This window comes from Scomber japonicus, chromosome 19, assembly GCF_027409825.1.
Source record: "Scomber japonicus isolate fScoJap1 chromosome 19, fScoJap1.pri, whole genome shotgun sequence".
Lineage (NCBI taxonomy): Eukaryota > Metazoa > Chordata > Actinopteri > Scombriformes > Scombridae > Scomber > Scomber japonicus.
The window spans coordinates 18,858,077-18,884,102 of record NC_070596.1 but is presented as its reverse complement, the minus strand read 5'-3'; the positions used below and the strand labels follow the sequence as shown (position 1 = coordinate 18,884,102).

The window sequence follows — 26,026 nt, the reverse complement described above, 5'->3', positions numbered from 1 at the left end:
CATTATACAAATTAAAACCACAATAGCTAGCCTACATAGTTTACTCAGATTTAATTCACCTCTTACTAACCTACTTCACCTCTACCCAGATAGAGTTAAGACCTTACATGCTGTGGTAAGTGAATTGTTTCATTTACGGTTACTGGCTGTGTTACAGTGTTTTTCTGCTCAAGCCTTCTTCTTAGAGTGACTTTCTTGCTAATGCCACATTCGCTTACACGCTATTCAGATCTTCTAGCTACTTTAGGCTAGCAGTTTAGTGTAGCGGTTAGCAATAGCTTCTCTCTCTCATCCTCCTGCTCTCTCTTGCTTGGGGTGTCCTATGTTTAACTGCTTAAGTGATGATAAAATGTAGTTAATTTCCCATGATGGAAGTGAATGAATTAGAAGTGCAACTCCACACAGCTGACCCAGTGTGCTCCTGCAATGGCTTCTCTCTCTCCCTCTCAGTTGAATTATATTGAACATATTTCTGTCGTGGAAAATTATATTGATGTAATTGGTTACCATTTAATCATACATCCCTAGTTAAACATAGTTAAAGTTTCAAAATGTAATGTTAGTGTATGTAGAAATGCTCTCTGCAAGTCTAAAGCACCGGTTTCCTGGCACCTGCTCTGGACTCTTTGTTTGCAATGTTTTATTCTACCTTGCCGATGAGCTGATGTCTGCTCATCACACATGCCTGAAAACAGATTATGTGTTCCGTAGCCTTAGTTATCAAGGTTGCTACCAAAGTTTTTCCATGTGTTGTTTGCATTATCCACTCTGATTCTGATTTTGGTTAAAGCATGTGAGGGACTCATACAGTGCCACCCCCTGCCCCCACTGGGGAAATCCAATAATCCATATACTCTGGTCCTTTTTTAGCCCCAGTTGCCTACAGGCCTCATGTATGTATTCAGAATATAGTCTCTTGAGACAGAGGAGAGTCTGAGGGATTTCTTTGAGTCTACTGACTGGAAGGTTCTGCAGGAATCACACTGTGAGATTTTTCCAGTACCTTCAACACCACCCCCCAACCGATAGACAAGCTGACAGAGATGAGATAGGACTCACACCTGGTGACCTGGATCATGGACTACCTCATGGGGGGGGGGGCACAGTATGTCAGCCTGAGGGAATGCTCCCCTGAGACTGCGCTTGCCCCTGTCTTTATACTTCTTACTTAAAGTACAACTATGAGTAATACCACATGCAGAAGTTTTTAGATGACACTGCAATTGTAAGCTGCATTAGTGGTGGACAGGAGGCTGGTGGAGGACTTTCTGCTATCATGCCTGCAGCTGGATGATAGCTTGTACTGGTCCGCAAACACTTACATTTTACAGGAAGGGGGAGAGCCGACTTTATTTCTTTAAGTGGCTGGCGTCCTTCAACATCTATAGGATACTCCTGCCGATGGGGAAGCAGCAAAAATAACTGAATAAACTGTTGTTCATCATGGACAATGGCTGCTACCCTCTGCACAGCACATTTACTAGGCTAAGGAGTATGTTCAGTGGGGGGATGAAATTGCACGATGTTGCTTCTAAATTTCTTCCTGTACTCACCTGCAGTCTGTCATTAGGCAGCTGGATTGCTGGTTACCAGCTATGTGAGGCTTATGAAGAATTTGTATTTGAATTTATTGACATATTTATTTCCAATTTGTATGTATTTTGTTCTTGTGTATCACGTGTAGAATCCAAACATTAATTTTAAATGCAGAACAGAATCATGATGGAACCAGTTTTGCAATTGTCTTTTCATGCAGCTTTCTATAAAAGAATAAGTGCAGAAATAGATTTTGACTGTATGTATGCATTCTATTAATCTTTATGAAATAAGAAAAAAATCCATTTCACTGCACAACTCATCGACCCACATATGTGCAATTTACACTGAATGGAGCACTCCCAGCTATTCCATTACTTTGAAACCCTACTTGCACTCCTATCGACATCCGCATGCATGCACACATAAAAAAAAGAAGAGGAAAATGCACAAGCCTAGTAGTTGTCTTTGCACACATACACACACCCACACAAACGTATGGCGTTTTAGGCATAACTGTACATTGTTTTCAAATATATCAGCTGTAAACACATAAGCGCTGCATGAGCTGATTAATTATGGCAGACTGCCAGTAAGGTTCCCTGTTATAATGTAACATAATGTATTACTAACAGGAAGGTGCACACAAATGATTTTTTTAGAGTCACGAAGGTAATGATTTTCCTAGACCAGCAGCAATAACGGCAGAATATTTATGTAGAAAGGACCTCCTTTACGTCACCATGAATAGCAATAGAGATTAAAAAAAGGACAGATCAGGGGCTTAATGGAGGTCCATTATTTTTTTGTAGTAGTGTAAGTCAAGTGTATGTAAGTATGTAATTTTGTTAACCCTGAGGGAGAGAGAGCATGGTAGCGTCAGAGAATGGGGCCCCATCCCCTCAGTACTTGTACTCTAACCAGGCATGAGACATTGGCCCTGACTGCTACCTACCCCTAGTCACGGTCACCACAAGTTAAGTGACCAATTCCAATGCATCGCCCAAGGCCAAATAACCATTCACAGCACTGTAAATCTGAACATATGTGACGTGCTGTTGAACGGGTTCCAGGCATATGCTTTGCCATTTGAACAGTATCTTCGAAGGCATGGTTGTGTGAGCTTGTGAAAGTGGATTGGTGTTTGCTTGTTTCTGCTTGTAGGAATGAGAGATGGAGACAATATGATGTGTGTAGAATGAGCGGCTCAACTCTTTTCAGTGTGTCAACAAACTAACATATGATATGCTAATCGTTTTTTTGGTGCTGTATAAATATTTGCACTTGCTACTTCTCTATTCTTCCCCTTTGTGGTTTACAGACACTAACTGAAAGGTCAGTGGTTCAGTTTAAGTGTAATCTCTCGTTTTCCTCTAGACATTTAGACTTTATACAGAATACAAATAAGATGAGGGTCATGTTTTGGGTGTCAGTCCTTACCTCTCACATTTCAATTCTGGGCACAGTACTGCATTTACAGAGAGAGATTAAAGTCATGCTGAGTTTTTGGTGCATTATCAGTTTTATATTCACAGTAGTTCTGACCTTATTACTGTGGCAGTGATTTTAAATTCACATCTCATTAGAGGTGGGAACTCTGCCTCTTTACCTCAGCAAATGAGTGAGCATTTCAAGTCGACCCACATCTACATTTGAACAGTCCTGCAGTGTTTGGCTTAATTCTGCAAGATAGCTATGGCAGCAAGATACTAGACAAATTCTTAAGATCCAAGTCATACATTATTGGATGAAAAACAGTCAACATCTCAAGTCTTTTCATAACTACAAGCATAATGTGTTGTGTGCAGATTTGTGGATTCGAGAGACAACTTGGCAGCGAACAGTATTTGTGTGTGGTTTAAAGGCATCTTTGATATGAATAGAAAAAACTGACCTCATATGTGTAATGTAATAAATAAAAAAAGAAAAGTAAAAATGGTTTAGCACCTCTGCAGGCAGTGTTTGTATTCCCAGACAGGGTCAGTAATTTTATTTTACTTTGATTTAACAATGCACATTAGTATTTTTTATCATTCATCCAGATGGGGGGAAAATAAACAACCAAAAAAACATTGAAACTGTGTTAATCTAGGAAGTTGCCACACAATGCATTAATACAGATAAACAGATACACCAGCTGCAACAGCTCCTCTATTTCTATAATTTTCTTGGCACTAATTAAATACCTGCAAATTAATCATTCATGATATTTTCTATTTGTGTGTTTATATTCTGTTTGTCTTTTTCCTGCCTGAGGTAGCTGGAATAAAAAAAAAAATTCTGTACAGGATGTGATATATTTGTTCAGCACAGGATAAAATTCCTGTGGTATGAGGTAAAAATTCTATATCAGTAGACCTCTCATGGAAATAATGCCATCCCAATAGGGGTAAATCCGTGGACATTTCTGGGGACGGTGCCAGCTGGGGATAAAGCATCAAATATGGAGACTGTTCCTGGAAAACTGGGGCATCTGGTTTCCCAAGCTAAAACTGCTTCAGACCTCTGACTTATCTCTTGTGTTAAGAGCTCCATTGGCAGTTGAGATAAGCCTGAACGGGACAACTCTCAAAAATGAAACTACAGTATACTCAGATTATTTATATATTGCATCTTAACTAAGGATAACATCTTTAAATGAGACCATTAATAATTTACACTTCTTACTATGAGTGATGGAGTCCCAAATGGACACGATACTTTTTGTATTTGTGCGTTTGCCCTTGCTTCTCTCTCTCTAATTTGATTGTGTCTTAGTCACAAATACCTAATGTAGAGAAATATTTAACAGAAAATATAAGATGAAACGGTTTTGTAAATTTTTTTTTTGTTTGTTTTTTTGAGTATAATACTGACCATATTTCCATCTTCCTGTGTTCCCTATAGGAGAGGAGGCACTGACTATGTACCTGGCCAAAAACAAGCTGGACAGGAAGTTTGTCAACGCTACTCAAAACGTGGAAGCCCTCCATCAGCTGGCCTCATCCTACTTCATTGACCGCGACGGAACAATGAGGAAGTTGCACGAGATCCAGATCTCCACCAATGCCATCAAGGTAAGTGCATATTGAACATGTACTGTACATGAACATACTGTAGAAACACACACAAACACACACTGATTTATACAGTCATATTTGAATCATGTCATGTTGTGGAATGATGCACAGGTGTTTTTTGGAAACAAGATAATTTAAGCACCAGACAAACTGCATTTCTCCTCATACAGTATAGTACAGTATATAGGACATTAAGTTAATTAAATACATTCAAACTAGATTTCAGATGTATTGTATATGGCTTCTTACATATTTCCCTTTATATATTTTCACCTTAAAAGAAAAATAATGAGAGATATAAAACTCAAGAAACAAAACACTTTTTTGCCTTCCAAAATGAGCCCTTGATTGTCCAAAAAACAATTAATTTGCTGCCCAATTTCCCCCCTTAAGACTTAAGACTAGCAGTGATATATTACTATATTACTTCCACCTTTGCTAATGAGAGATAACATTTAAAGTGGATTACTGTCAGGAAAACATAGTGCACTGTATTGTTTTTCATTTATTCCAGAAACAGATGGTTTATAATATTAAATAAATGAAACTGATACAGAAGTACAAGAATGCACATCCCATTGAAATGGCATTAGCATAAGTTGTAAGATGGCAATACATATGAGCTAGTTTTAATTGATAAACTCAGGAAATCAACACAGTTTACAAAAGCCTAAGGTAGGTATGATGAAAATAAATCCAGAGACGGTGTTACTACAGGTTAGGATGCCTTCAAGAACAGATGGATTGTAAAATATACATTTACATCTGTGAGGCTGAGTGACAGTCTCTGTGATTCTGAACATGCACTCCCTGTGTGCATGTTTATCACTTGACAGGGTCACATGAGACAGCATTCTTACAGAGTGGATATAACTTTTTTACCACCAATGCTTTTTTCCTGTAAATAGGTTAACCATTAGTATTAACAAACATGTTGTCTATCAGATGACTGGCTGATTGTAAACAAACAGATAAAGTAGAATGACATACAGGATTGTACAGGATCTGTGTGAGCCGATTGTGGTAATTCCATCACTCATTCATTCAGGGACACTGTGGTGAATGGAATCTGGACTGCAAGTGTAAAGTATAAACTACATAAAGCAAAACCAAATGAGCCATAGATTTGGAATATCCCTCCCTTGTGACTATTTTTCAGTAATTAGCACAAGTGTTCATTTTTGTTTCAGGTGGGAGTAGGGGGGGGCACTATCAGTGAACATGTTGCGTGAGCAGCACATTTAGCAGAGCAGCAGCAGTGAGTGTAGTTGTACAGCTTCATGTACAGTGTTGAGTGTATGTCCCCTGCATTTTAAGCACTCAGCTTCCAGTACAGTAGTCCAATATGTAGTTATGTGCGTAAGAAAGAGGATAATATACTTGAAGCCTAAAAATATAGAGAGCTGTATACATACTGTAGAAGCGTATGTTGCCAAGTAAGACAGACGACTGAAAAACGTGGCTGAAATGCTTTCTGTAAGAGATGATGTTAGTTTTGAAACTCATTTTTTTGTGTTTCAAGGGAACAAAACTGAAAACTGAATTTCAGTTGTTTTTGTTTAATAAAGAAATACATTATACATATGCATTTACTATAAATAACTACATATAAATTACTCTCTTTTAAGTTATTATTATTAACAATTATAAAAATGGTGTTAATAATCTTTACCAACAGGGCTGCTTGATGTTCTGCAATACATTCTTGAGAGAGAGGTCTGTCCATTCAATGCTCATCATCACTTTAAAAATCATGTAAACGCACAAACTAAAGTAGTTCTATGAGCTGATGCTTCTCCTACCCAGCATTAGAAAATGCAATGTCAGAAAAGTTTTTCTACAGGTTTTCTTTTAATTCTCTTTTGTCCTATATGTCTACTTTAAATTCAATGAAATTAATGGTGAAATAAAGGCACTTCAGACAGCTTTATTGCAAGAGATTGTTAAAAGTAAAGTATTAAAAAGAAGCTTGGCTCAGGGCACACAAAATAATGAATCAGTCCCATACCAGACTATCCTGATGTGAGCAATACGCCTTATAATAGCATGTGTATACCTGCATAGTACATAAATAATACTGCCCAGGGGCTGAGGACAACAGCCCTGTCTGATGACCTTGCTCATACGCACCTTGTTTACAAGGCAATACGTGCACCACAACCAGAAAATAAAGCTAGAGTGAACCTGAGTATGCAGCACTGCCTCTGGGATTTTTTATTTATTTATTTAATATAGTCATTCTTTGTGTGTATGAGGACGTCAACCTACTTAATATGTTAGCAGTACATTAGCTGGGACTTCTTGCTTCTATTATGCTCCCAGTGCAGTTTTAGGGACTCAGACACTTGGACTGAGTGTTGATTACTAACTAATAACTATACTGAAAATAAGCAAATTCCTAGTATATTCCACCCAAGTGTGTTGAATTATGAGTAAACATGTCAGCAATAATACAACACACACACAAAGTACACATTTACAGCTGCATAACAACAAAATCATGACAACTAAAATCATGACTTTTCTCCAGTTTGTGTTCTTGATTATTTGGCGTGCATACTACAGTATTTTATGTGGACTTCTTGTGAATAAAATAGATTTGAAAATATACCACTTTAACTTTCCCTCAATATCACACATATTGAGGCATGGGCAACAAGACATTTGTACAGTGTGAAAATGTTTATTCTGTTCTATTAAAAATAGAGTTGGGAGGAAACACATCAAAGCAAACATGACTGAAGCTTCATAACAGGAGCAGCTTTGTGTGTATATGGAAACAGTTGGAGATGCAGGTAAAATTACCTCAGTCAAATTCTTACCAACACTGAGTGAAATAGGTGGTGTTAATTTCAAGCCCTGGTGATCAGAATTATTTAGACTTCTGTGGTTTTCCATGGGTCTGCAATCACACAATTCTTGGCAGAAAGCAGATTGCAGATGAGAAAATGGGCTGAACCACAGAGAAATTGGAATGTCACAAATTGGTATAGACTTTCATCCCGCAACAGTGCATCGCCTTCTGTAAATATCATTGAAGACCATCTGAACTTTAATTCCCAAATCATCAGCCTGAGAGGTTTTGACATATGGGGGTTTCATATAAATGAGATGGAGATGTCGGTGTTTTGAACATTTTTTATTGTACATTATCAAAGCACAGTGCTGTTACAGATCCTCCGTCCGTTATGGCAATCCTATTGAAATCATGCACATCCAACACCAAGCTGTTGCAAAATAACCACACAAACGTCTGTGCATATCAAACCGCATGGTTAATTTAGGTATTCTAACCAAACGGCCAATTTTGCAGTGCAAATCAGCTGGGGAGTAGGTATCCTGGAGGCATATTGGACAGACATGGAATACAAAGAATCATGAAAACTAATTTAAATTATGCTTGCTCTCTACATCACCAAACATCCTCAGGACTGACCATTCCTGCCAATCTTTCCATGTCTTCATCCCAAAATAGTGTGTTTCTGGGGTGCAGCTGCTATAAGTGTAAAGCTCTTTTTTGCCAGTGGGTCTGGCATAAGTAGTAGTAGTTCTTAATTGCAATCAACAAAAATATTTGAGGGTGCACAATCATTGTTTTTTTTACTAAAACAGATAGTGATGGGGCAGGAAACAAGTTGCTATGATTGTGCCGGTCAATTAAACTGTGTAGTTATAAGGCACATAGCTATAAATGATTGTTTATCCATATTTGTTTAGATAAATGATCTGAGTTTGCAATTACTATCCTGCAATATATTTAACAGAGTTAATTATTTTACATTTTATTTTAAACTAATCATTTATATTATTATGCATTTCAGTTTAACATTAAAATTCACTTTATGACTGTTTATAGACATTTTTGTTTGTTTCATACTGCTTTTTTTATAATTTTCTCATTACATAGTTCATTTTCATCTGTTGAGTATTAAACTGGTGACATGGAAGGATGAAGCATTTTATTTATTTTGATGGTTTTATTGGTTTTTAATCGATAATCAGTGGAAATACTGTAACATTTCCAGAAGTCCAAAGCCTCCTACAGCTGCTGCCATGCACCTGTGCCTGTGCACCTGCACGGAAACCTCCAATCCCACTCTCTCACAGACCCACACTGCTCCACCTTCCTGTCCTCATTCAAAGAGCACCTTCTTAGCTTTTTGTTGTTGTGAGTGACAAGTGGATTAAGGGGCTCTGGCAGATGAGACTCCAGGTAGCAGGAAGTCAACCATGACAAAATTAAGCAGACCTGACAGTGGTTGCTGAGTCAGTTTCACAGGAAGGCAAGGCAGGGGGTGTTGAAGGGAAGGGGAGTATCCATACAGCACACACACACGCAAAAGTCACTGCAGAGCTGAGTGGACTGCATGTCTGCTGATCAAGACTGATGGACCTGTAGCACAGGTCAAGAGGTGAGGCCTGTCTGAGTTTGGTATGATGCTGGGAGTAGATTGATGGAGTTTGTGAGTGAATTATTGGGAATGCAGACATGCAGCATAGCTTGTCTTTCACCTATCAGGTATTTCATCCTCAGAGAGTTAGTAATGACTTGTTTGAAACTCACAAAGGGGGTATCTCCTGCCCTTCTAACAGGATACAATAACAGTTTAATAGGTTTGTTCTATCAAGTGAAACAAACATTGCTATGTACACATAGGGCCTGATTTACTAAAGGTCTGTGTGTGTAAAAAATGTGTGCAAACGAAACGCGCAATCTATTGCACTGCACACGCAATTTAGTAGCCACTATTTGGGATCTTTGTAAATCAGGCCCATAGGGTATGAAATAGGTGTATTTTTTTGGTGGGGTTGGGATGGGGGAGTGATACAGTGCAGCATTAGCACCTTGGAGAGGGGAAAATGAGAATACTTTATCATACTTGTATAATAGTTGTATAATTGTATCATGACATCTCATTTTACATTAAACTCAACTTAGTAGACATATCATGTTTTCTGTGTGTAATAATGTACACTTAAAATGCTTAATTACAGACTAAGTAAAAAGATCAAGTACCCCAGGGGCCCTAAAAGCTCCAGGTTCAGCGTGTGTAATTGCTCGTTGATAATTTGATCAACAAAATCAATGCTCTGCATCTTAAGTTGTAAATGACTATATAAATTTCAGGTCCTCTCTCATAGAGTGCCCCAGTGTTAAAATTATGTTTAACAACTTTTTTAGTACATATTGGGCTTACATTATGCATATGTCTAATAATTGTATGTTTTGTGTCATACACACTGAAGGAATGGGCAAACTTCTTTTTGCAGTTTTGGTGACTGTGGACACAAAAGGAATGAGGAAAAAGATGAAAGGGTTAAAGAGGGGTACATACATTGTTCAGGAACATATTATAAGAGATTCAAATTTGGACAGCCTTCAGTAATGACCAGTTCTATTACCTCATCTCATCTCATTTAAAAGCAGCAGACAGTGTACAGATACACTGGGAGTAGAACCCAGGGCACTTTCTTTCCTAAGAAAACCACCTCCTGTATTATTTACTATAGTTTGCTCTGCGTAAAATTATGCTATGGCTTTAAGTAACTATTTTGATGTGCACAAAAAATCCTAAATAGTATAAATGCCATATTGTCATTTGAGTAGTCCAATTATGTCAAAGAGCACTCCAAACATTGACTCATTACAGCCAAACGTCATGTGTTGTCTAAAATCAAGTATAAATAATGCATAGGATATAGATGAAATGTGAGGGTGAAAAGTTTAAAATGATAGTTGACAGCAGATCATGTGTAACAAATCTTGTCAGAATATAAAATACCTTGAATAAACTATGTACAGGACTGTCAAATATACATTAACCAAAAATCATTTAAGGCTGACCTGTGTTCTAAAATCTCTTGACTATAAATAAAGGCAGTATAAATTCCAGCTCCCCAGTCATGTTGCTAGCAGACAGACAGTGATCAGAATGTGCAGAGGAAGCAAAGTCCAGCAGAAAGCATGGATCTATAAACAGAGAGAACAACGGCTTTGCTCCTCCAATATTGATTTAGTAGCTGAGACCTGCTATGGTGTGCAAACTTAGAATCAGGATGAAAAACAGGTGTCAATAGAGCAGTAATGTTTTAGACATTTTCTGTCTGCACATAAGCCAGTTAAAAGTCAGGTTCGCTTTGTTCCACTGAATATTTTGTGCGTTAATTGTAACTTTGGTCTCTGAAGGATTCATTAGTTCATTCATCTATTTGTGTTACCAAAACTGGGTGTATACAATAGGGGAAAAAAATCTCCTGAAACTCACATGAGGGGTAATTGAGGAACATATAAAATGTCTTACATTGCCAAAATAATGCAACCTTACTAATGCTAGAGTAAAACAATGTAGTTTTGGGTTAGGAAGCTCAAAGAAAAAGGTTAGATTTAGATAAGATATTTTTTGTTGTCATAGTACAAGTACAATGTAATTAAGTTTGCTACTCTCATACACAATGCATTAAAAGCAACATATTTATAGGATATGTAATTGGTTTAACACTAGTCCACTGCAAAATAATAATACAAAATGTGTTATAACATGCTGAAGTAGTTTTACGGTACACCATCAACAATTGTTTTTGAAGACCACAGATGTCTCATTTGGAAATGGCTGTATATTGTGCAGATGACAGGGACAAGCTGGTGGAGGCCCACTCCCTTCCACAAAATGTCCCCAATGGTCCATCGCCAACTTTTGCTTGGCTCTTTGCCTCATATCACAGAACTGTTTCCTATGATGGATAGCAGTAATCTCAGAACCAAAACAAAAAAATACAACTAAATGTGTTATATTCCTTGGAGTAAGTCTAAAATCAAGTTTGGTTGCTTATCTAAGATGTGATAAATAATCATATACAAATCTGTCAAATCATTCACAGTGTCTTTGGCTACACTGGCCATTAAATGGTTTAGATTCAGTCCATTAAATATAAGCAAAAATCTTTTACAACAAAATCAACTCCACAGATTCTACACAGCAAACATATGATTTAAAATAAAATGTAAAACATAAATAAAAAGGTACTTGCAATACATCAAAACAAAATGTATCCAGTATCAATATGTATAATTTTTGCAAGCATTATTTGATTAACTATGTCATGATCAGACTACTAATGAGGTAACAGAATAGTACATGAACACCAGAACAGCCTGCAGGACATATAACAATCAGTCTTTGATGAAACATCTGTGTTGGTGCTAATGCAAAGCTTTCTCATTAAAAAACTCAGTTGTATCTTCATCAGTGAGAAATGCAAACAACTGTTTGATTGTTATTGGACTCCTACAGGTTATGCATGCTGTGCTAGCTGCAACAGTTGAAACACTGAAAACACATTATAGACTGCTACCAAGGTTACATATGAAATTGGCCTGTAAGGAGCTCTGATTGTATGGTTAAATGCAATTCAGCAGTAATCAGAATCAACCAACCGTTGACCGAAGTGTCAAACATGAGATGTCATTTTGACGGCAAATATCAGCTGGTCCTATGTGTGTGTCCACTGTGCAATCTGTATCCAATTTCTTCCTACTAAATATGTGGATTGATAGATTACATGCATAGTGCCTGGTTGAATTTTTATCAAACATTTAATCCTTGATACCCATTCCTGTCTCCCTCAGTTTTTGCAATGCTTAAGAGGTCTTATCTGCATGTGAACGTTAATCAAGAGCAAAACATATCCACTGTTCTTCTGGCACCCTCAGCTAAATCTCAGTCTTGGTATTTGCGTGAGACCCTCCTATCCAGAAATACATCAGCTAAAACAAAGGCTTCTTGTTGCTCTGCCAGCTTCCCACAACCCCCATTTTGCATTGAAAAATATATTTAAAATATGCAGCTGTGTAATGAAGACCTTAACATACAACTTAAAACAAAATTAATGAAGAAATATGTGAAATATCCACACTTGTACACTCATGTACAGATATTGCAGTGTGTAAGTATACATGTCTTTGCAGAGGCAAATAAACACTGTAGAGCTAAAATACTGAAGGAGCTGGCCCGGGGTTAGGATATAATGAGATCGTACAGTATGGTGGATTCCTGCTGTTCATCATTTATCACCATGAACATATCACAGCTCTTTTATTAAACAGAAGAGAAAAAAATCTATTCAACATTGAAATGTTATCAATTTTTACTAATTAATAAATCATATTCTTTGTGTCAAAATGTATATCCATCATCATTTTCACAATCTCCACTATCACATTTAGTATTTAACAGCCCTAGTGCCTTTTCACTTGCACTATTTTTCTGTAGGAAAAATAAATCATTTAATAATAGGAAGATGATGATATTTCTCATCATATAAAATATATCAGTGGGGTTCTAAAACAAAAAATATAGGCAATACAAAGAGAAGTCTCTTCCCACTGTGAGCAATGTCATACCTTGCTGATAGAAATAAATGGCATGTGATTGTTTGTCTTTGTGTGGCTGAACCTGATTGCTGTAAGCTAGGACTCCAGTGGACAGGAAGTGTCATTTAAGCATGAAAATAAGATACCCAATGGAGTGTTTTAATGGAAAGAAAATGTCAATTTTACGAGCGACTGTCTTCCTGTGGAAAAGTGTGATTATGCAGGAAGAATTACTATTAGGAACTGACTGCGTGTATACGTGCTCATATCGCTGTATGTGAGTGTGCACGTGGCTGAGCAACTGACTGTGGTGTGTGTACTGTATCCATTCATGCATGAAGTCTGCAAGTATGCATTCCTACTGGGAAGCGTGCTTACCGCATCCCTGACAAGGTCACCTATCCATACAGTCACTGTGGGCTGATTTACACCAGTGTTCAATATGCATATTTCCTGATGATGCTGCAGTGTGGCTGGCTTGTGGTGATGGTGGTGAAGCAGTCACAGTATCCCATTGCTCATTTCACAGTCCAGTCATGTGAGCCCCATGTGAGGTAAGGGAAATTTAATGTGTATACAATATGACCCAGATTTTACTAGTCTGTGGTAGCCAAGTTTGGAGCAGTTTACATCTAATTTGCATTTGCCACAAGCGTGCATGACAGATTTCATATGCAGTGTTGCTTGAGTTATGCAATTGAGGGTGGCACAGTTATAATTAGAAATGCCCCAAAGTTGATAATTTTCTCTTTATCACACATTGAAGTATTTTCCAAGTATTCAAATAATAAACCTGGCAATGGAAAAAATTCAAGTTCGTCAAATATGGTTTCATTGTCCCTCAAATGTGACTCATAGTAACACTGTAGCCACATGTACTATGATATCAGCAAGGCAGAAAAAGATGTCCTCAGAGATCTTACACTACCAGGCTTGGAGAATTACTGAGGAGCACATCTCTTCATTTCTATGTAGCCAGAAATAGCAAGTCATTAAGAGAATGGCAGGTGATGGGCAGATTAGGAGGGCTCAGCAGAGGCAAAGCGTAATGAAGACAGTTCAACCTTACAGTATTCTTCCATGTCCCACCCACCCGTCTTATTGCCTTCATCCAGTGTTTTCCTTATCTCACACAGCTTCAAAACCACAGTTTTATTCTGCTTGGCCTTTCAAGTTGAAATGCAACCTGGGGACATGGTATGATGTGAGGTTTGGTTTCTGAAAATATACTCTTCTCAGTATGGTTTGAACAATAGAACTGAGAACATACACTTCTCCCGTGACAAGTCACACAAATTATGGAAATAATGAGAACTCCATATGCAGTGATAATTTTAATGAACTTGATGGAAAGGGGTTTTCTTGCACGACTGAAACAGCAGATACACATCCATGGGTGACAGCTAATGCATATGATTTGTATTTCTTCATTCTCACAGGGCTGTAATGGTAATGTAAAGCTAATACTTATTAAGCCTATAGAAATGGAGAGCCCTTTGAGTTGAAGAGACTGTTAATTGTTGCTTTATTAAAAGCATGTGGATTGGAAAGGTCGACCATTTAAGTGAACAGGCATATGGGCTGAAAACACATTGTAAGATACAGTGCAGTTTTCTACTACAGGTGCCTAATTTGTGCGGGTCACCTAGGCCAATTAAATAAAATAAAGTTACAGACAATAAAACTCTTAATACATTTAGGATAATGTATGCTTGAAATTTAAAACATGTGACCAAAAATTGTAAAATATGCTTTAGGTCAAAAATATTTGGCTGACGTTCTTAGAAACTGATTATGCATGCAACTGACATAGACACGCTTTTATAGGATTCATTTTAATATGAAAAGAAAAGAGCAATATAATTGAGTCTCAATGCACAAACACACAAAAGCACACCCACACACACACATAAAGTACCCACATATTCGCCTACACACACCTGATGCACTGAAGCTGTGTTGTATGTATGCCACCCGGATGAATTTTGCATTAGGAAAACAAGAAAGTTTGTGCAAACAGAAGAAACTTATTTCTCCAACATTTGAGGCTTTGGGGAAAAGTACATGTACATTTGGTTGCTGACGGAAATTGCAGAAAAAGAGGAAGCTTAAGATCTCATGTGCATCATCCTTTTATTTACTTGGTTAGATGATTTTCTTGATGACAGATGACAATTAGAGAGGATGTTCCAGAACCATGGTTTCTGACTGTGGGCTGTGATACAGTCTGGGCCCAGTGGGATTCACTGTTGTGTTCTGCTTAATAATCCAAATCCTCTAAGTCCCCCTCGGCCCACTTCAGTCCTTTGATTGCTCCTTGTATTTTTATTACGTTATACTCCATTTTCATAATCTGGTACACAGCACTCTTATGGTGTGTGCTGGAGAGAAAGAAAAGAGAGAGCCTAACAAGTGCTGCATACTGCTCTCCTAAGGTCATTGAGATTACAAGGGTTAGTCTCTAATCCATAAAGCTGGGTATGTGTGTTCCCAATTTGGAATAATAATTCTTTCAGAAAAATGACTGTATGGTAAACTGACTGTTGCAAGCTGTGCTCATGTTTATGCACAACCTTTAAAACGTGTGTGTGTGTGTGTGTGTGTAATCTGTGCGTAACAACTAATGTGAATGAGCCTGAGCTGAGCTTGCTTGTGCATACGCCTGCTTTGCCACCTGGGAAGATGTCTTTAGGCAAAAGAGGACAGATATTCACTTTGCTCAGTCACCATGGATCATGCAACACAGCCTTTTGAAGGAAGTAATTCATTCAGTGATAAGCACAACAAAACGGGAAGAAAAAAAGCACTGTCAGCAGCCATCAAGATGGTAGAGTGTGATAGGCAAGTCGAGCTCTGTAATCAATCTGCACATGCACTTTATGCAAGGCCATGAAGTACATTTCAAAGTCCATTGCTTGGCAGAAATGATATAAAAGGAGGGAGCATGTTAGAAAATTATGAACCATTTAGACTGTAGATGCAGTGGGAAGTGTCTGATAAACATTTTTGAGCATTCAAATATTGACAATATATATAATAGCAGTTTTACTAAGACTAGGCAAACATATGGGTATAACTGGGATACTGGTAAATTTGGACAGACAAGGCCTGTATAGTTTAAGGACAATAAACTAGAAAGATTGTTTTTCTATTTTCACTCACAAATATGTAATCAGTAAAGTGCTAACCAAAGAGAACTAAAATATTGAGAGGTATAGGCTGGTCTTATATAACCTAGAGAGGACTCAACTTCTCTGTGACATCTTTTAACACAACATTTTACAGTATTTTAATTATAGAAATGATTTATCAGTATGAATTTTCTGCATTTAAGATTATTATATTTTCATCTTTATAAAGGGAGAATAAGATGCTTGCAATACATTATACCATCCTCAAGATATATTGCATTTCTTTACTTTATAACATCTCAATTGTGAAATAAGTCTACAATAACTATGGATGTTTCTCTCTTAGTCCATACTGAATTTATTTGGAGTCATTAAACTGTATGTATCTGTAACACATTGTGTTACTACTGTCACTCCAATGCAACTGTGACATACTGTTATACTGACGGTGCCAATTTACGACCCTAACCCTGAGATTAGACATCATGTATATTCAGTGCAGTGCAGTCAGACATTCTTTAACAGTTAAACTGATTAAATCATTCAAACAGCTACAATTCATACTGTCGTGTGACTGCTGTATGTCCTAAGATGATAGAAATGAGCAGGATTTATTCAAGAGCAAAGTCATTGAATACTAAGATTGTATAGTTATACGGCAGAGTCTGTCCCTGTCTGTCTCCCACTGATTTTGCATTTTTCCCACCAACAGCCCGATGCCAAGGGTAAGATATACATCTGTCTAATTTCTTGCTTGTCAGAGCACCATCTGGTGCAGTTTCAACATTAAAGACAGGAAAATGGTAGCACACTGTCAATCACAGACACATACACAGTGTAGAATGTACAGTCTTCTGAGGACAAAGGTGTTGGACATTTTACAGACAAATTGGTATTTTTTGTTTATCCATCAATGTGATGTTTTTGTCACATTCAGCGGGACTACAAATGTGAAGCCCTTCCTGAAAACCCAGCCATGACTCAGCCTTAAGCACATTTAAGTGATTTGTTTTAAAGTTGGTATACAATTGCTGGTGCTTAGAAAGAGTGTAAAGGGGTGCTTTTAACAGTCAATGTACCCAGAGCTCAATAGGTTACAATAAGCAACATAGTGGAAATTAAACAGGCATGTCTGAATTGGCCCCAGTCCCAATACTACAGTACTGTATGTATCAGCTTGGAAAACCCTTCGACCATGACCTCTATTCTTATTTCTGTTTCAAAAAATGTTTTAAAAACATATTTTCCATGCACATTAGTAAGGTTCTGAGGTGGTACTGTCCAGTGATTTGAATGTATTATTTATTTCTATAGTGTTGGTTGTTTGCATTTCCCTTTCATTTATGGTATTTCTCCCTCCTATTTAAAGCAGCTATAATTATTTATATATATTATTAACAGTGTATGATTGCTGGAAAGTGATGAACCCTGACAATTAATACATATTTCTTCAGCTGGCCTTAGCATCTCTTAGCTCAATGCTTTGGTTTTGTGACCCACAACTTTCACTCTCACTGCTCACGTCAACGTTTCTCTCAGGCAAATGATTTCAGCACTGAAGCTATGATAAACCAACTGTAAGCACATCTGTCTAGCACTAAATGTCCAACCGACAAAGTTAGCAACTAGCTACAACATAGTGGAGTATTTAGCAGCTCAAAAAACAGCTATTTCCCTCTGGAGTTAGGAAAATAAAATAAAGATATTCACTAGGTGGCCAAAGAGCTATATTTGCTGAGTCTCGGAATTTTGCTCAGCGCAGCCCCATCCATCTCTGATCGCCCCAAAGCAGTTAACATACTGTAGAAGAAACACTACAGTTATTGCAGGTTTAACTCCAGTATGTTTAGAATGGTAACAACATTCATTATTCGACCTAAAAATGAATAAAACTGTTGTCACACTTGATATTTGATTACTGTCTTTGATTTTCTTTTCTGGTATCTTCAAATTGTAGGTCTACAACTTGGCATAAAGAATATACTTAAGGTTTTTAGGAGGATTTATCTTTTCTCTTTATTTTCCCTTCATCCCCTTTGCAGAGTGTCTCTTTAGCTTCTTGGAACTTTGTAAGAACTATTAGATGGATTTAATAAGCAAAGGCAACTGAAAACAGAAGACTCCCCCCTCTTTTTAAGTGCAACTTCTTCAAGGTCTCAGACCTGGAGGGTGTACATTTAAAAGCAGCCGCTTCACATCTGAATAGCATCATTATTTATTTTGACGGCGGTTTGGGTTAGGCGCCAGGAACTCCTGCTATTGTCTCATTGCTATTGTTCAGCAGAGAGCAAGGACTTGGTTCTAGAAAAAAATGTCCATTTATTTTCCTCTTCAAACAACTCTTTTTTTTTTATGGCGACTTTAAAAGAAATCCTATCCTAATAGCAAGTTGGATGTGCCAGCAGTAGCTACATTAAAAGATATCCTCACCTTTTTTCAAGTCCTTCTCAAAACAATATTCAAATTCCCATATGTACATATCAAGAGTTAGTGGTTGCTGCAGGTTGCTAAAGAGATCTTTTCTTAAAACTGTTGAAATACAGTAGAAGAGAGAACCAATTGTCTGGTGAGACAAAAACAATTAATTTTATACTAGAAAGACAGTTACTTTGGAAAAAATAATCTCAGTAACACATAGTACTGAAGCCTTATATGAGCCTCAGCTGAACTTTGGAATGCATTTTTGCATGAAAAAGGACAGTATTTTGTCCCTATCTCTTCCATGGAAGACATGTTAGGAACTAAGTATGGACATGGGTAATGGTCGCAGCAACAAATAACTTTCTCAGTGTTGGCATGTGAGTGATGTTTTGACTTGAAAAAAATGTAAACCTAGCCTGTCCTATCCAGCAGATGTTTTAAAATGCTATTAACCTATTCTTTGAGCTCTGAGTCAGTTAGTCCTCAGTTTTATGGCTGGTGGAGAAAAAGGTCAGAGTGAAGAACATGTTCAGGGCATTTTTGTCTTTATTTGACAGTAAATATCATAGAGGTTGACAGGAAACAAGGAGAGAGAGCTGCCATGCCGCTCTGATGAACATGTTTATTGTGTGAGAATCTCTCTGAATACATATTGTCACCGCACAATCTTGATTTGTCTGTGGGCCACAGGGTGTCAAACATCCTAGTGTGATCTCAGTTCAATTAGCACACATGAAAGTTGATCAAATAAGAAAATTGTCTCATAACTGAACAATTATCTTCACTTGTGAACATCTTACTACTAGCCAGTCAATGTCAATGGCTGTTTGGACGTGTGATCCCTTATGTAATCTTAATGTGTTGTGTGGAGCACTGTAACAAGAATACAACGGAACAAAGGGATAATACATAAACTGTGGCGTGGACACACACACACACACACACACACAAACACACACACACAACATGAGTGCATGTGCTTGCTTGCTTAAATGTGTTTTTCATTTGAGTCCTAATTCTCTTGCAGGTGACAGAGACACGGACGGGGCCGCTGGGATGCAGTAGCTATGACAATCTGGACTCAGTTAGTTCGATCCTCCTGCAGAGCCCTGAGAGCAAGCTTCATCTGCAAGGTAAACAAACTCATCATATCAATATTTTTCATATGCTGCCCTGCGATGTTGGACATCACAAGTCAGCATGGTCAAACTGTATTTTGGCCCCCAATGTTAAAGGGGATCTATAGTCATACATAATAAAATGCTCTCAGGTAGACTTGTGGCCTCTCAAGAATTGAATGTCAATGCAGTTTTTAATTGGGGCTGGGACTGGGATAGATTTGCTCTCCAATCCCCTCTGGGAACTGCAATACGATTTTCTGTGATTTAGATGTCTGCTGGTGTCCTAACTTGATTGTGTTCTTAAGTCTTTGATCAAAGAAAAGCCTTAATGCAAACAATTGCAAGGACAGTGCAGAGTGAGAGTATAAACTATAAGCTGCAACTCTGCTGAACTTATCCATACATGCAATTCTGATGTATTTATCCTGCAGAATGTATCTTAAGAATGTATTCTGAGTCACTTTAAAAAAGCCATGTCTGGAAGGGATTTTTAAATTTACATCGGCAAATGTATATTTTTGTAGTTATAGAAACAATGTATTACATTATTAATTTTCTTATGTTAAAACATTGAAATGCTTTACTTCTCTTTTAGAAAAAAACCTCACCACACAAATAGCACACCCACCAATACAGAGGCCAGAGATGATCTTTGTGTCATCTGTTTGTGTTTGTTAACACGGAAGAAAAGATAAAGCCTATGGACATAGCCTCATGTATCTTAATATAAGTGCATATTTTTCAAAAGTGAGAGCATAGTGATTAAGAATAATAAGATGTAACTTTATAAAGCAATTCCCAGTACAGCCATACAAATGATAATATTCTAAAGCTGACTGAATTTGCTCTGAACAATGGAAAAAGTCATATTTTTCAAAAGCACAAGACGCAATTCAGACCAGGTCCTGTGACCCAAGTGAATGAAAAGAATTAACCTATCCTCAAGAGAACAATTTCTTTATAACTCCACATGACTAGTGTGAGAGGCATGCATACATGGTTCACCAAGGGATGAAAGAACACTAATTGTTATACATGGACTTGTGTTCATGACAGAGTGGCTGAATTAAATGATTGGATCTAATTATAAATATATTTCAGAAGTATAGACCTTAAAAGCTCTCCATTGACTAGATGCCTCTTCGTGGACTGTGTGAAGTGCCATCACTTTGAAGTGCACTATGCCTATTGAAGAAGTTACACCATCGGCTGTCTTTCTAATTAAAGGCAAACACGCTAATTACTGTTAAAAGAACACATTTTCAGGAGTACTCTCAACACCTTTCCTCAACCCTCACCCACTATAAATTAGCCTAATACAAAACTCTAAACTGGAAACCCTTCTGAAAAGGTTTTCAATTCTCTTGGAGTTATTATCAAGCCAAAAAAAGAATCTTTTCCAGGCCTGTCATCTGTCAATTGAGTGACAATACAGTCTTCAAAGCACAAGGCTTATATATTTGGTGCATGACAATAAAGCTTTCCCCAAAACCTATAGAGTCCTTTGAGTAAGTGGCAGTGGAGGACTTAAAAGTGTTTCTCCGACAAACCATTTAGTTCCCTGATTTTCGAGGACGAGTAATGATCCTCTTCAGAGAGGAACGGGAGGGTAGTGGGGGTTGAAGAGAAAATGCATCTCTGAGATTCTCCAACTGGTTTTAATATTCTACGTAAACTCGAATTAATCAAAGAACCAATCACTCTATTCAAACACTTGACCACAGTTTACACAGTCTTTCATCTTTCAGTCTCTCGTTTTCCCCAGGGTGACTGTCACTGCAAGCAGTCCCTTCTCTTTAGCTAATTATTACTTGTGACAATATTTCAGACAGAAGTATTCAGAACTATATAAAGAACATAACCACCAGAGAAGTTGCTATTTACATCCACTGACGTATGAGCCGTAGTCGTAGCCGAGTAAAATGCTAGTATGTTCATTTTCTTATGTGTGGAAGGGATAATTAACATTCATTCTGCAGAGTGAAGTTCCAACATCCAACTGTAGGAGAAAGATAAAAAAGCATACTTTTGAGTGGTGGAGGGGGCCTCTTAAGTACTTTTGTTGTGAAAGCAAAATGTATTAGCATCCACCTTTAAGCATTGCCCCAGTATGGCTTAATGGTAGGACACTGCCAGGTGAGTGCTATGTGGCTGCGAGGTGGCTGCCAGATACTTGGTTGTTTCATGTGGTTATTGGGGCATTTCCAGATAGCTCTAGTTGCTAGGGGAATTTGTGCTGTTGCTAGGGTGGCACTAAATGATAGCTAGTGTATTTGGTAATTGTGTTTGCTACATTTTTGTTATAGCATATAATTTAATTACTGTGCAAAATTCCCTCAGAAGCCCCATGTACTGCCCTCTGTGTGGTCAGTAGGTGGAGCTGCTGAGGGTGGTATTATCTTAAAGCCCTGTGGTAATTGCTCTGCTGGTGTCTGCTAGTTGCTGCAGGCAGTATAGCAGTGAGGACATTCAGTGTGCTGAATTTGTGACAAATGCAGGAATATATTTTCAGTTATTTATGCTAAGTCGAGCATGTCATTCTTGTTGTTATATGTTGGAGATCATGTTATGATGTGTGTTCAGCAAGTTAATGTTTGTGCCGTTAATGGCTTGTTAAGCTAGCATACTGGAAATGCATTTAAGTGGCCAATGTTTATTGCAGTGCTGTGTTTAAAGGAAATAAATTGTGGTCATTTGAATGCCTTATTGATGGATTACAATATGTTGGTAGAAATTTAGGAATAGGAAATTAGTTGTAAAAGCATAAGCCCTTGTAAAACCTTAGTTGCTTATCTGTTTATATTTTCAGATACCACACCCATATACTTTGTGCCTCTCTCCAAGTGCCTTGATAAAGTTTTACAAACTATTATCTGCTTCAATTTTCACTTCTTAATCAGAATCCCACTGTGGATGGATATCCAGTTACAACACTAGATGAACACATCCAGTTCAACAAATATATTTCCAGTAATTACTATTGAGGTTTGGGGTAGATGCAAGGAAGTACTGCATGGAAGCTAGGGTGTACAATTTGTCCACAATAGTCGCAGAGGTATTATTAATAGTGCTAGTTGCTGCAGTAATTAGTGGCAGTAGCAGCAGAGATTGAGTTTGAATGTTTCATTATCAAGGTAGGTGACACAAATAAGGGCTAGTGCCCAACACTATTTTCAAGTAACCAGACAGAATTCAAACATTTTCCTAACTTTCCAGCATGTCTGCTTTCATGTACAGTAGGCCTAAAGGTACAGTAATTACCCCATAACCCGACTGTCAGTACCTCATGATGCGAAGAACACTGCTTTTAGAGAGATGATGTGATTGGCCATCACTGATGCCAGCCCACAACCAATCCCCAAAAAATCCATTGATAGTGTACAGTATGTATGATAATGGATTATCTTAATCCCATATCACCTCCAAGTGTGCCATAGGTGTTCTATAAAAATATAAAGATTACATTTCAAAAACCAAAGGGTCCCATTTTACAGTTGCTTCCTCTATTCCGAAATGGATAAAGATTTGGATGGATAAAGAAATGGATTTTGATAAATGAACATGACAATTGTCTTGGAAAATGCATACACTGCAATGACAGTATAAAGCACCATTAAACAGTGTTAAAATGTTTTGTTCCATTAACAGTATGGTTAGAAAAAAAACCTAAACGTAATATGTAGAAAACTGCAAGTTAATGAGCGAGTCCTTTGGAACAACTTGTGAATCTCATAGGGATTCCAAAAGCAACTGATCGCCTTTTATTTGCACAGAGCAGATTTACTGTATCCCTTGTCTGGTTTTTACAGCCAGTGCCCCAAAAACAGCTCTGACAGTATTGTGCTCTTATTTGACAACACACCATAAATGGACTTCACAAACTATCCCTTGAGGAGAAAAACATTGGCTGGGCCCAGGACTACTCTAATATGCACTAGCAGCTCTCGGCACATTTGATGAACACCCACCATGTGTTTCATTTTCAAATGCCTATTGACCTTTTACCAGACAATTAGCTAAAATGCAAACTTCTGGCATTTAAACTGTGGGGAGGAGTCACATCTGGCCGGAATGGAAGATCACGGATCACTGGCAGCTGTATCTAATAGCAAGAATATGCACATCATGCAACATTTTAGTTGAAGGATCATTTTATATTTCACAGGGTTTTTTTCTTCACAAATATAGTTAAGCCTTAAGGGAAAATCATTCAGTCCAATGTAGATGTTCTTCTAAAGGAACATTAAACAGTGTGGACATGTCGACAGTTTTGTACATAGCTGCTGCAGATTCTTCTATGTGGTAGTATCTGTTTACTCTGGGCTTCCTTGTAGGATATGGTTCAAAGTGTACAGAAATGACTTTGACGCAAAGAAGGAGGTTTAAATAAAGAACCGCACTGAACAGGACTTCACAGTGCTCAACCATGTCATTATATTCAATCAGGAAAGAAATCAAGGGATAGCACACATATTCTACTGAGGTAATGAGTCACAGGCTGACATCAAAGGCAGGTGGAGGGAGTGGCATACCTTTACTTCTGATGCAATCCTTTTTATTTTACAATCTTTTGCACATATATTTTTAATAGTAAATAAAACAGTTAGTTATGAATAACTGTATACGTTATTCATAACCAACAAAGGCTTTCAACATCTATATTCCACATATAATCCATCAAAATAAATAGCAACATATCTTGTTTGTAACTGTTCTCCAGAATAAAATAAAATAAATACATTTTACAACGATAGCAATGCTATAGTTAAGGTTTGATTAGGTTTATTGACAAAAAGGACTTGGTTACAGTTAGGGAAAGTGTGTTAGAGTTCAAATGAGTAATGTGGAGTCAGAAAGCTGAAAACAAAGCAGGCTTCTGTAACATTTTCAGGAAATTTTGCAGAGTACGGACACAGGACAGAAACAATATCTTACCCAGATGATTTGTGGTTTTCTCTAAAACTGAAGAAGAATTCTGTGCCAAGTTAATCCTAACTGACATATGCACTGGTAAACAAAAATGTGAGAGATTAGGCAATGTAGTTGCAACACAATAGGCTTCCTAACACTAGCTGAGTCAGAATACACAAGTACATAGTGTTGCCTGACAAATAGACTGACTTCCAGTCCAGATGAATACATTCATGGCTGTGGGGTAAATAACTTACATAAAAAATGACTTGTACAAATGTTCTCCATCTCATTATTCAGGTTTTTATGGCAGAGTCATATAGCCACCTCTGCATATGTCTTTCCTCCTCTGTTTGAGTGGGTGGAAAACATCTTTTTTAGACAGCTCTTTAAATCACTACCAGTGTGGCAACTCTGTCACTTCGACATGATGTTTCCATGCAACAAATTTGTGACAGAAAATACCTTTTTTGAAGAAGCTTAATGCTGCACCAGGTAATGTTTTCTGTTCACAGAATAGATAAATTGTGTTAATTAATACATTTAGAACATTCCATGAATGTATCTATACATATCTATAAATGTTTGGAGTATTTCATTTGTTTTTAGGCAGAATATCCAATCTGGAAATTCAGTATCTTCTTCTCAACTACAGCATTAGTACATATTTTATGGTTTTATTCAGGTACTTGGATAAAGCTGGGGAAGATTATGGTCTTGATTAAATCAGAATGATGGTGGGGTTTTTTTTTGTTTTTTTATGGTTTTCCATTATCTATGTACTGTTATGATGTTGGATATGCATGGTGATCATAGTCAAAGTTCCAAAACTTGAGGTTAATGTCTATTGAAATGATCCCTGCAAGCCAAAAGCCCAGACTTCAACCTATACTGAATGTGTTATTTACATTGTTTTCCTACCTAGCCACACATGTGTTGTTTATATCGTTTGATTCAAATTGCTTCCTCCTCCCCAAGACTAGACTCTATAAGTCTATAAGGCGCTATAAGTGATCAGGCCTTTTGTTCAGCTGCCATTCGTCTGTGGAGTGCCCTTCCTGAACAGCTGAGGGCACCACAGACTATTGAGACTTTTAAAAAAGGACTTAAAATATTTATTTTTAATAGAACTTTTGTCTTTTAATTATTATTTTTTGATGTTTTATGTTTTATTTTTTTTCTTTTGTTTGTCTTGTAGCACTTTGAGTTTAGTTTTTCAAATGTAAAGTGCTTCATAAATAAAATGTATTATTTATTATTATTATTATGTTGAACATTGACATTTTGGATCAGATTCCAGCTCCTTGGGAGGGTGGCCTTAAAGAGACAGGTTGTTTGTTTTTTTTCTTTTTTTTTTCTTTTCTTTTTTTAATACCATAAATCATGCTGAGATAATCCAGTCGAGCCCCAGATTAAAACAGAGCCCTGAAAATTAGCATAATAAATTCCCCATAACACAAGTGCTTTTGTCATTAT

The 26,026-nt window shown here is 37.4% G+C and overlaps 1 protein-coding gene across 1 annotated transcript in view; it reads left to right on the top strand.

Moving 5' to 3' along the window:
• The window catches only part of brinp1 (bone morphogenetic protein/retinoic acid inducible neural-specific 1), an 88,605-nt gene that overhangs the window by 39,268 nt on the left and 23,311 nt on the right, over positions 1 to 26,026 (top strand). Inside the window, exons 3-4 of the mRNA XM_053340097.1 lie at positions 4,423 to 4,592; positions 19,546 to 19,651. Coding sequence (XP_053196072.1) covers positions 4,423 to 4,592; positions 19,546 to 19,651 — 276 coding nt within the window. The remainder of the gene's footprint in view (positions 1 to 4,422; positions 4,593 to 19,545; positions 19,652 to 26,026) is intronic.